The sequence below is a fragment of the Trachurus trachurus genome (assembly GCF_905171665.1).
Source record: "Trachurus trachurus genome assembly, chromosome: 5".
In the NCBI taxonomy this organism is placed as follows: domain Eukaryota; kingdom Metazoa; phylum Chordata; class Actinopteri; order Carangiformes; family Carangidae; genus Trachurus; species Trachurus trachurus.
The window spans coordinates 31,308,369-31,320,878 of NC_139896.1; the positions used below are offsets into that span (position 1 = coordinate 31,308,369).

Consider the following 12,510-nt stretch of genomic DNA (forward strand, 5'->3'; position numbering starts at 1 on the left):
ACCCTCCCACCTGACAGAATAATCTGGCCAAGATGGACCAAGAGGAGTCGGATCGCTTCAACAAGGCGATAACAGCTCAGGGTGTTTTGCTCGGACAGCACGAGTCGGCGTTTGCTCACATAATTGAGACTCTACAACAATTAACCACGAACGTGGCGGAGATCGGCGGACGTTTGGACAACGTGGCAGCACAAGTCTCGTACCTCGCTGGAGCTGCCCATGGACTGGGTTCGCCATCTGATGCGCCAGCTGCGGCCGGCACCAGGGCCGCATCTCCCAGGTCCGTGGCCACCCTGCCTCCTCAGCCTCGAGAGCCTTACATCCCCATCCCCAACAGGTACACAGGAGATTTAGGGACATGTGCTACTTTTTTGCACCAGTGTAATTTAGTGTTCAGCCAACAGCCTAGTACCTACGCTACAGATCGGTCCCGGGTCGCATTTATAATGAGTCTGTGTTCTGATAAAGCAGCCGCATGGACCCTAGCTATGTCAGAGAACCACCCTTTCTTGTGCTCAGACTTCGAAAGTTTTACCGAAGAGATGCGAAGAGTGTTTGACCACCCAGTGAGAGGCAAGGAGGCAGTCAGCCAGTTAATATCTCTTAAACAAGGCAGAGAGTCAGTATCCCAGTACTCTCTGAATTTTCGCATCCTAGCTGGGGAAAGTGGGTGGAATGAGGTGGCGCTCCAAGGAATATATTTAAAGGGGTTATCTGATGAAATCAAGGATGAGTTAGCGGTCCGGGACGAGACCAGTTCCTTAGAGGAACTTATTAGTTTAGCCATTAGATTAGATAACAGACTGAGGGAGAGACGCAGGGAGAGGTCTGAGAGGCAGAGGGTGGTTTCAGACTCTTCCAGCCTTCGCTATCGTCTTCAGCCAGTGGTTCCGGAGTCTACAGCCAGGGTTCCCAGCAAGCCACCTGGAGAAACCACACCACCCAACTCTTCAGTGGAGCCTATGCAGTTGGGACGCTCTGGATTGCTGCCAGCAGAGAGACAGCGTCGGTTTCAGCTGGGGCTGTGCCTCTACTGCGGGCAAGAGGGACATCATCTGGCAACCTGCCCTACCCGGCCAAAAGAGCTGGCTCACCAACCGGTCGGGGGGCGCTGGTGAGCCGCACGACTCAATCCCCTCTCCACACCAGTCGTCTTCTGCTTAAAGGTACCCTACTCCGGTCATTAGATTCACTTTCTGTGGAGGTTTTAGTTGATTCTGGGGCAGATGATAATTTTATGGATGAGGGTTTGGTTTCCACACACAACATCCCTCTAGTGAAGTTACCCCAACCCAAGTCAGTTCTCGCTTTAGACGGCCGCTTAATCTCCTCTGTAACTCATACCACTGTTCCCATCACCCTTGTACTGTCAGGCAACCACACAGAAGAGGTGGTATTTCATGTCATGTCTGCTCCCTCCACGCCTGTGGTATTGGGGTTACCGTGGTTAAAGCTCCATAACCCCACTATAGACTGGTCCACTATTTCTGTCACGTCATGGAGTAGGTTTTGTCACCTCCATTGTTTGAAGTCTGCTATTCCAGCTAGTGTAGCTGAGGTTCCTAGTCCCATGGAGGACATTGACTTATCAGTGGTCCCTAGTGCCTATCATGATTTAAGTTTTGTTTTCAGCAAGGATAGGGCCCTGTCCTTACCCCCCCACAGACCCTATGATTGTGCTATTGAGTTGCTGCCAGGCGCCCCCCTTCCGACCAAGAAGCTCTACAATATCTCCAGACCAGAGAGAGAGGCCATGGAGACCTATATTCATGACTCTCTGGCAGCGGGTCTCATCCGGCCCTCGTCTTCTCCAGTCGGTGCAGGGTTCTTTTTTGTGGCAAAGAAGGACGGGTCACTTCGACCCTGCATCGACTACAGAGGTTTGAATGACATAACTGTTAAAAACAAGTACCCATTACCTCTGATTGACTCTGCTTTCTCTCCCCTGCGTGATGCCGTCCTGTTCACGAAACTGGACCTCCGGAATGCCTACCACCTGGTAAGGATTAAGAAGGGAGATGAATGGAAGACTGCCTTTAATACTCATTTAGGACACTTTGAGTACCAGGTAATGCCATTCGGCTTAACGAATGCGCCCGCAGTTTTTCAAGCTCTCATGAACGATGTTCTTCGGGATATGCTTGATAAATTTGTTTTTGTTTACATTGATGACATTTTGATTTTCTCCCAGAGTGAGCAGGAGCATGTCAGTCATGTCCGGGCAGTTCTCCAAAGACTTTTAGAAAACAAACTGTTTGTGAAAGCTGAAAAATGCCAGTTTCATGCTCCCTCTGTTGGGTTTCTGGGGTATGTGGTTGGGCAGGGCCAGTTGGAACCCGATCCGACCAAGATTCAGGCTGTTTTGGACTGGCCAACTCCAGAGACCCGAAAACAGCTCCAAAGGTTTTTGGGTTTTGCAAATTTTTACAGGAGGTTCATCAGGAACTACAGTAGGATTGCAATACCATTAACTCAACTCACCTCTGTTAAGCGTCCCTTTTTGTGGACTCCTAGTGCTCAGGAGGCATTTGATGTTTTAAAGACTATGTTCTCCACTGCTCCTGTGCTCATTCATCCAGACCCAGATTTGCAGTTTATCGTGGAAGCTGATGCCTCCGACACAGGAGTTGGTGCCATTCTCTCCCAACGTTCTCCTGAGGATCAGAAGCTCCACCCCTGTGCATTCTTCTCACGTCGTCTGACACCTGCAGAGAAGAATTATGATGTGGGGAACAGGGAGCTTCTTGCAGTTGTGCTGGCCCTGCAGGAGTGGAGACATTGGTTGGAAGGTGCAGTACATCCTTTTATAGTTTGGACTGACCATAAAAACTTGGCTTATCTTCATTCTGCACGTAGACTCAATAGTCGTCAGGCCCGGTGGGCTCTGTTCCTGGGAAGGTTCCACTTCACCCTCACCTACCGCCCTGGGTCTCGAAATGCAAAGCCTGATGCCCTGTCACGCCAGTTTGCACCGGTGGTTGAAGAGACTCCGGCTGAGAGGATCCTTCCACCCACCTGTGTGGTTGGAGCAGCCAGGTGGGAGATCGAGAGGGTGGTCCAGGAGGCCCACCAAGATCATCCACCACCTGAAGCCTGTCCACCAGATCGCCTTTTTGTTCCCTCCTCCCTGAGGTCTCCTGTGCTCCAATGGGGACACGCCTCCAAGGTGGCGTGTCATCCTGGATATCACCGGACGCTTTCCCTCCTTCAACAGCGCTTCTGGTGGCCGTCCATGAGCACTGACACCAGGGAGTTTGTTGCCGCCTGCTCTGTCTGTGCCCGAAGCAAATCCTCCAACCGAGCTCCAGCTGGCCTCCTGCGTCCCTTACCTGTCCCTCAACGACCCTGGTCTCACATTGCTGTGGACTTTGTCACGGGGTTACCACCATCAGAGGGTAATACGGTAATTTTAACCATTGTTGATCGTTTCTCCAAGGCAGTCCATTTTGTTCCTCTGAAGCAGCTCCCCTCAGCATTGGATACAGCTGACCTGCTAGTGATTCACGTTTTCCGCCTCCATGGGATCCCCTCAGACATCGTTTCAGACCGGGGCCCCCAGTTCACCTCCCGGGTGTGGAGGGCTTTCTGCCAGGCGCTGGGGGCCTCTGTCAGCCTCTCCTCTGGGTATCACCCCCAGACCAACGGCCAGACAGAGCGTGCCAATCAGGATTTGGAGGCATCCCTGAGGTGTGTTGCAGCTCAACGCCCAGCCTCCTGGTCCACCCATCTGACATGGGTGGAATATGCCCATAACACCCTGGTCCATTCTGCCACAGGTATGTCACCGTTCATGGTTTCCCTGGGTTTCCAACCCCCTCTTTTCCCTAGTCAGGAGACTGAGATCGCTGTGCCATCGGTCCAGGCCCATCTTCGACGTGCCCGTCGGGTCTGGCAGGAGGCCCGGGCTGCCATCATACGGACCACGGAACGTAATCGCCGCATCGCCGACCGCCATAGGACTCCAGCCCCAGAGTATCAAGTGGGTCAACAGGTATGGCTGTCAGCCAGAGATTTACCGCTGCAAGTGGAGTCCAAGAAACTCGCTCCCAGGTACATTGGTCCATATCCTATTGACAAGATCATTAACCCCTCTGTGGTCAAACTTAAGTTGCCTCCTGCTCTCAAGATCCATCCTGCCTTCCATGTCTCTCTCCTGAAGCCCGTTGCTCTGAGTCCACTTAGCCCTCCGGCCGACCCCCCCCCTCCCGCCCGTATCATTGATGGGCACCCTGCACACACGGTCCGCCAGTTGCTGGACGTCCGTCGCCGGGGCCGTGGTTTCCAATATCTCGTGGACTGGGAGGGGTACGGTCCTGAGGACCGGTCATGGGTGAGCAGGGCTCTTATTTTGGACAAGACTCTCCTTCGGGACTTTTATCGACGTTACCCTGGGAAACCAGGTGGGCCGCCAGGTGGCGTCCGTTGAGGGGGGGGTACTGTCATGGTTTTGGTTTGATTTGGATTTTGTGTTGGCCTGTGCTTGTGTTTCTCTTTTTTTTCCTTCCCTCCGTTTAGGTGTGTGGTGACAGGGGGCGGAGCTGACCCACTTCCAGGTTGCACACCTGCATCCAATTCCACCTTCATCAAGCTCCTCAAAAGCCCTTTCGCTAGTGCACCCAGCTGCCAGATTATTCCGTTCCATGCGACAACCACGTTTTGGAGTCCACCGTGCCTTGGGTCAGCTCGTCCCCTGCCGCCACCACCTTTTCAGTTCTCGCCCCTCAGTTGGTGGTTGTTTTTCGTTTGTACTTTTGGACTTACCATTTTTTTGTTAATAAACTCTTTTCATTACTCGCACCCCCGAGTCCGGCTCCACACTCTGGTCCAAAACCCTCCCACCTGACAGTCTTTCTTATATGCTATGTAATTCCGTCAAAAAGTAACTGTCTTTGACCATGCTTGAGAGCATCAGTCTTTGTAGATAGTCTGGTGTACGACAGGATGTTGAAGTTACGTTGCTGTATAGTTCATGTAAATTAAGTCTGTAGTCAAATTTACCTTTACCTGCATGCGGTCAGTGAGATGTACATCTATTTAAGTTTCATATCACATTGTATTTATAACTTTCTGTGAAAATGCTGTGTGTAACAAGTTAATTTTAGGTTTCATGTATTTTATTTATTTATTTATTCATTCATTTTCTTACAACATTTCCCAGGGCATGTTTGATGGTATGGAGGTGGAAAATAAATGCCAGAACATCTTGTGTTGATGATTTAACTGAACAGGAGCAACAAGCATAAGGATGATGCAAAGTAAACCAGCAATAGGATAAATAGGATCCTTTCTCATCTGCTATACAGTAGCAGTATGGGGGCCCAATCAATAGTTCAAGTGCATGCCTAAAAAAAGATGACTTTTTTTTGTTTGTTTGTTTTGTGAGGTGACCACAACCAATGGAGCTGTCTGTCGCTACAAGAACACCCTGCACATATTCAACAGGTCTGGAGTATAAGTAGAAGGTGTCAGGCTTTATGTTTATTATCTATACAGATAATATTCTCATAATACTCATTCTTTCTAATTACCCGTGACCAGGTGTTGCACTGCCTCATTTTGTTCACATTATTTACAGGTGGACTTTAAGAGGAAAAGTGTCAAAGTTGTTCTTCTGACAGCTGAATCATGGTAACAACTGTCCCTCTCTTCCAGCTATCCTTTTCCTATCTAGCGCAGAAGTTGTGCATTGTTGCATAAATGGTTGATGTACCATGTCAGTGCTGTTAAATGCCAGAGTTGGACTCATTTAGGTGAGGTACCTCTGTTATAATAAACATTGTGTTGCTGTTGAGGAATTAGAAGGCTAAACAGCACCACATGCATGCATCAGCATGACTCGGTTCAATGAGATAGCATTTCAAACAATGGACATTTGTGTGACTGTCAGAGCATAAAACACCAACGGCCTGATTTACTAAAGGTTTGTGTGTGTAAAAACATGCCACAAACTTGATTGCATGCACAAACACATGCTGAAGTTGATCTACTTAAGAGGGTGATGCATGTTGTACAGATTACACAGTTCTTTGGTCCAAAATGTGATTTGAGATTTTGGGATGCATAAATAGATTTGACTGGACTGCAATTGGCCCAGACTAAAGGAGCACAGATAAATAAGCTATATATCCCTAGACCCCAAAGCCTTTCAGGGTCTAAGATAAAAAACAGTTTCAACATAGAGCTAATTTTCTCCTCTATGAAAACTTATTGGTGGGAAATTTTAATATGACTTTATTATAAATATTAAGGCTTAAGGTTCCGAATAAATGAAGGCATGCTGATTTGAGTGACAGGTGGTTGACTATATGCTCCACACACCTCCTCTTTGCCTATTTTTAGATTAGCCAGGAGTTAGTCTGAATTAGGTATTTAGATGATGATGATGGCACAAAAGTCCTCTATGACCCGATCCTCAAAAACCCATTAGTTTTACTTTTAGTTTTACAAACCTGTAGCTAAGTGTAACAGAATTTATACAAACACACAGTGTGCACGTATAGTTGCCTCATTTCGAAAAGCAGGATAAGTGACTGTACAACAGAGATATTCTGTTTTTTATTACAAAGAGCATTATCATTCATTATTATGATCATTAGAATGATACACCAAGACCTTTGCTCCCTGTTGGCAGCAATAAAACTTCGATAACACAGCTCAAATTTATTCGTAGAAGTGTCCAAATTGGAGAAACCATTGTTGCAGAAATATCCATGAATTCAATGAACATCAAAGCATTTCATTGGCCACTGTGATACATGATGAGAGCATTGTCACAACGGGACAGAATATGCAGTAAATATATACTTAATAGCTTTGATATGTGAAACCAATACAAAAGAATATCCAGAACACATGTAAATCCTGAGGACCTGCCTGACACTGGCTCAGTTTTGTTGACAAAGATGTGCTCTGTGCAATCACACGCAAGCTTCTTCACATCATCACATCGCCTGGCTCAGTCCCACCCCCCCCCCCTCTGATGTGTTTGATTTGGCTAAGTAGTGACTCACAACCTGTCAGTGTTCATTGTACTGTACACAGGATGCATTATGAGTGTCTTGATGTACATAGGAGAAAGAGACGACAGCAGTGAACACAGCAGCTCATCTCAGACTTTATACGTCACATATAAAAAAAATCAAAACTGTGATAGACTTAATATTTAGTGAGTTTTGACCATTTGTGAAAATTCAAACAGAACTTAAAGCAGAAGTAAGCGATCCGGTCGTTTCGGCTAATGCTGCGTTCCAGGCAGGCTTTTGAAACCGTAAATTACAGCTTCAAGTCACAACTTACGATTTTGTAGCGTACCAGGCAACCCACTCGTGTTTTTCCGACCTGTTGCCTGTGAAAGTCACTATAACGGCCACTCGTAACTTCCGACCCGTGAACTCGTACCAGATCGAACTGGTATGACTTCACAGGTCGGAAAAACACGAGTTACGGGCTGCCTTGAACGCACCATAACAGTCCTCGTCCCTACGTCACCACATTCACGGCGTCCCTTGGCTGCACACACAGCCCTGCATGCTGTTCTCTCTCCTCATTGGATAAAAACTGTAGGATACGAGAAATGTTTTCTCCTCGGCTCAGAGCAGAGCAGAGTGACTGAGAGACCCGTGTTTCAGTCCAAACACTCTATATAAGTGATTGCTGTCGGAAGATATAACTATTTAAGACTTATATTAACACAAATATATCACTTACTTCTGCTTTAATTAATTGGATTTATATTGTGGGAATGGTTAAATGCGAACCTCATCACAAGAGGATTGTGGGCTTAGCTTTTATTGTTTGAAACGTCTTGTGATTGTGCTGTGTCTCTAGAGCCTGACGGATGCGTTTGTTTGCTCCAAATATTTAATTCAATACAAATGCATTACAGGAGCCTCAGATTTATGGCTGCTTTTTCATGGCTCTGTGGAATTATATTTGATGCTTCACAATACAGATGAGTGTGAAAGGCTTACTGTAGCGATCGGTGGTTAAAGGGCAGTTTTCTTAGAAGAAAAACAATCTCTCTGTGGTTTGAAAACAGGGTTTAAGTTGCTGCCCTGCAAACACTGTGATGTTTTCGAAATGTGACCTATTATGCACATCTTGAGCTACTGCATAGAGCTTATACTGTATGTATAAATGAATATGGTATAGAATATATATAGGTATTTGTTCTGTTTTGTTAATATTATCTTAACTCACATAATGTTGACATAGCATGATGAAGCACCAACAGAAAAAACCAAAGAAGAAGATTACTTTATCTTATATTTGTTAAGATGATGGCTTTAATTTTATGAAACATTTAAAGCTTGCATGCTTAAAATCCTTCAAAAAGTGTATTAAATAAAACATAACCCAATCTCTTTTCTTCTACAGTGCAAATAAATAAATAAAAAAGATTTTCTTAAAAACATTTATGTCATTCATGGACCAGACCGAGACTGTTTCCCTGGTCAGATATCCAATTTCTTTGAGGTCAAAGGCCTCTGAGCATTGACACACTTCAAATAAATTACATTCAACTGTTGCCATGACTCTGAGAGGTGCAGCAAGTTATAGAAAGAAGATAAGACAAACAACTAACAAATAACTGACACTCAACATACATGTATGGTTTTATCTACAGTACATTTTAAAAGTCTTCCATTAAGTCAACTATTTCCTCCTCATCTTTGAATGCCAGCTGTATTTTAACACCTCTGATTTTGTTCGGCTTATTCCCCTAGTACAATCAGTCATAAACGAATGTTGAGAATATTTTTGAAGACTCGTTTGAAGTTCCCGTTGCAGAGCGGGTATATGAAAGGGTTGAGAGTGGAGTTGATGTAACCTAGCCATATGGTGAACATGTGGAGGTCGTGGTGCACGCACTCCTTGCAGAATGCCATGACCATGAAAGCTATGAAGTACGGTATCCAACACAACATGAAAGCAGCGATTATAAAGCCCAACTGCTTGGCGGCTTTGTGCTCTTTATGGATCCTCAGACTTTGGATGCGCTGACGCGATTGGTCGATAAACTTTTGCCACGTCTGTCTCAGAGTCGCCACGTTGGCCGGGTCCAATTTGGCATCTTTAACCCCTTCATCGCTCCAGGGCAGAGCGTGACTGGGGTCGTAGTCGCTATAGAGCACAGACACGTACCTTTGGACGTCTGAAATCTGACTGATATCGCAGACGCCGCTAACTGAGTTTGGTACCGTGACGTGACATTCGTTCAAGGACGCTTGATGTCTGTTCTCATTAGTCCCGTCTGAGAGAACGACGTCCTGTGGAACTGAAGGTAGACTCAGGGGAGTCTCGGCATCTGACTGTTTTTCCTCGGGCGACAGAGAGCACCTTTTGGCCTTACGTGACATTCTGAATGGTTTTGTTGTCATGGCGAGCAGTGACTTCTGCTGGCACTTTACAGCAATATTTCTGTGAGGGTTAGAGGGAGCAGCTTTGGTTTTACTAGAGTCTTCAAAAGAATACACCTGATCTAAAGTGTTCTGGTCCAACAAGCGTTGTTTTTTAGAGAGTTTGCTTGGAGTCTCACACTCCCGCTTGGGTGATTTGGAGTCACTTTTCTCCAGCGTTTTTACATTTTGTCCATTCTCCATTTCCCCAAATGAATCGGTTGGATGGATGATTCTCTCTCTGTCTCTCAGGTGTTGTCTCACAGCCAAGTAGATGTGTGTGTAAAACCACAGCATCAAAAGTGAGGGTACATAGAAGTTAAAGACGGCAGTAATGACCTTAAACCACGTGACAAAGCGGAAATCCGTGTCACATTTGTTCTCCTCTTCAGGTTTAAGGTCTACGTGTGTGAAAGACCTCCATCCTAAAATTGGAATAATCCACATCATCGACAGCAGCCAGGCGCCTGAAATCATCACACTGGCTTTTCCCCGTGTCCGGTACTTTAGGTACTTAAGCGGTTGTCTGACAGAACGGTACCGGTCCAAACACAGGATAAACAAGCTGAAAATTGATGCTGTGCTTGCCACATAGTCCATAATGAGCCAAAACTGGCACACGGCACGGCCCAGCTTCCATTCATCCTCTAATAAATACATCAAGTTCAGCGGCATAACTGTGGTCCCGACAATCAGATCTGCCACCGACAGACTGACAATGTACAAGTTCCCGACGGTGTGGAGGCTCTTTTCTCTCTTCACGGCGTAGAGAACAAGCAGGTTCATGATGATAGTGAGGAGAGAAAGTAGTCCCAGAAAGACCCCTAACAGGGCGTTGTGGAAGCGGCCATGGAGGGTGAGGGTCTGATTACCACTCCAGCTGGCGTTACTGTTACTGTCGTAGCTGCTGGTGTTGTGGTGTAGCTCCGTGGAAGGTGATAGACCTGATTCCATCATGGTAGATGAGATGGTCACCTCTAGATGCTGTCACATTGTGGAGGTCTATTGATCACTGTGGTACAAGCCATGTATGCACCATTAGCTTTGGATCAGGTGAGGAAAGTGTATTTAACTCATCTGGATCCAACACTCACAAATGACCTGGGAAAAAGGCAATCCATCAAATACCGGAGAAGACTTAATCGGTGTTGTGTTGATCTTTAGTCCAGGTGCCAGATAAATCCCAACAGTTAATACCTGGAAAACATAGAGAAGATATAGTATACTGTTAGAATTTGTCACATTTCTAATCTTTATTTTCCTCATTTAAATCTGAAAGAATTTTAAAGTCCTCTTTCCTGTGCAAATGCCAATCCAAGATGCCTTTAAACATGCTTCAGAAAAAAACTTTAGGCTAGCAGACTGATGAGAGATAAACAAACTATAAAAAAAAAAGACAGGATTCAAAATAGACAAAATAGAGAAACTTAAAGGAGCGGGGTGTAACATTCATAAAACCCTTGTTACTAATGATACTGGTGGTGGCTGCTGAGAGAACTGCTGTCAGAATCCTTTTTGGCTCACAGTCAATGGGAAAGTGTGAATTACCATGCAATGCATTGGCAGTATCAAAAAGTTGCAGAGTGAACTTGTTGACCTGACCTGTTCCTGGTGCATGCTACTATAAAATCTCTTATCTAGCGTTATCAGTCACTGTTTGCATGCTTGCACCCAGAGGCTCATCAATGTAATCAAACAGCTACATTCACCAGATGTTTTTTTTTAATTTTCTACATGTAATATAGTCCACTGACTGGCTTCACATTTTTACATGTAGTACCTTTAAAAAAGGTTTTACATGTAATCTGATGTGTTCATGCTTTAGGTTTGGATACAATGCTAGTTGATTAAAGTCTGTGTTGCTCTTTCTCTTTCACGGTCCAGCTGGCTTTCTTAAATACACACAAGTGGAATGTGGCAAATACAATCAACTACACAGCAGCAGACAAGTGCGGGTGTGAAAAAGGAAGCTGTCCTCACTGCAGGACTGTTAGATCTACTCCAGGTGATCTATCTATCTATCTATCTATCTATCTATCTATCTATCTATCTATCTATCTATCTATCTATCTATCTATCTATCTATCTATCTATCTATCTATCTATCTATCTATGCTTATTCAATGATGACACACATTCAGGAGGAGGAAAGAAAAAAAAACCTCAGTGAGCTTGGGTGTTTTTTGGTCAGTGGGAAACAGCATCGCTCACAGCGGTAATGGGGGCTGAAAGGTTTTTGGCAGAGCATCCTCATAAAGTGACTCACTCCACCATCCAGTTTTGATATTTAAATGAGCGCAATTTCTGAAAGACTAAAGATGTCTTTACACTTGTAAGCACCCCTACCTTTACATCTCCTTGCCTCAACTAATTCACCAAGTAAATAAATACACGAATAAGCCAGACAGCCTGATAGTATTGGAGGTGTTAATGAACTATGTGTTATTCTGTGGATGCTGCATGATGGATGTTAAGTCTCCAAGCAGGGGATTTATCAAGAGCCTTCCAGCTTTAGGGTGCAAGTCAGTTAATCAAGTGGAGACACTGGCTGCAGCATTATTCATACAATAAGGCTCAAGTGGTGACCATTTTCTTCTTTTTAATTTCATAATTAAAATGAAAGTGTAAAAATGCTTTAAATATGAAGGGCAAAAACCCAACAAACTAAAGCTTAATTCAGGATTTGAAGGATAGACAAATAGTATAAGCATTCTATGGTGTGTGTGTGACTGACTGAATAAATACATACTATACTATACTATACTATACTATACCATACTATACTATACTATACTAAGTGTGCCTGCTCTTTCACATTTGTTGACTCTTAATAAGCTTTGATACAAGTGACTGAGTTAATAGACCTATCTATGGTTTATCAATATCTTTCCTAAATGTCTTTGGCTCTTTATCTGAGCTCATGGCTGATTGTAAATATTTTCCTCACTCTGTTTATACAGTAACTGCCTCCGCAACATAAATGTTTAGAAAGCTCATTACTCACCAAATTCTCAAAGACTAAAAGAGTAAAGAGGGGTGGATGATTTTATAAGAAGAAAGGGGGGGAATATCTGTATATTTTCTGCATATCGCACCAAAAAAGGACAGGATA

The 12,510-nt window shown here is 44.8% G+C and overlaps 1 protein-coding gene across 1 annotated transcript; it reads right to left on the reverse strand.

Moving 5' to 3' along the window:
- Positions 1 to 8,735: 8,735 nt before the first annotated feature.
- Positions 8,736 to 10,355, reverse strand: hrh1 (histamine receptor H1; the record flags this gene model as incomplete). The annotated part of the gene is made up of 1 exon (XM_083971624.1): positions 8,736 to 10,355. One exon carries the CDS (start codon positions 10,353 to 10,355, stop codon positions 8,736 to 8,738), a length of 1,620 nt encoding a protein of 539 aa, XP_083827750.1.
- Positions 10,356 to 12,510: the final 2,155 nt, after the last annotated feature.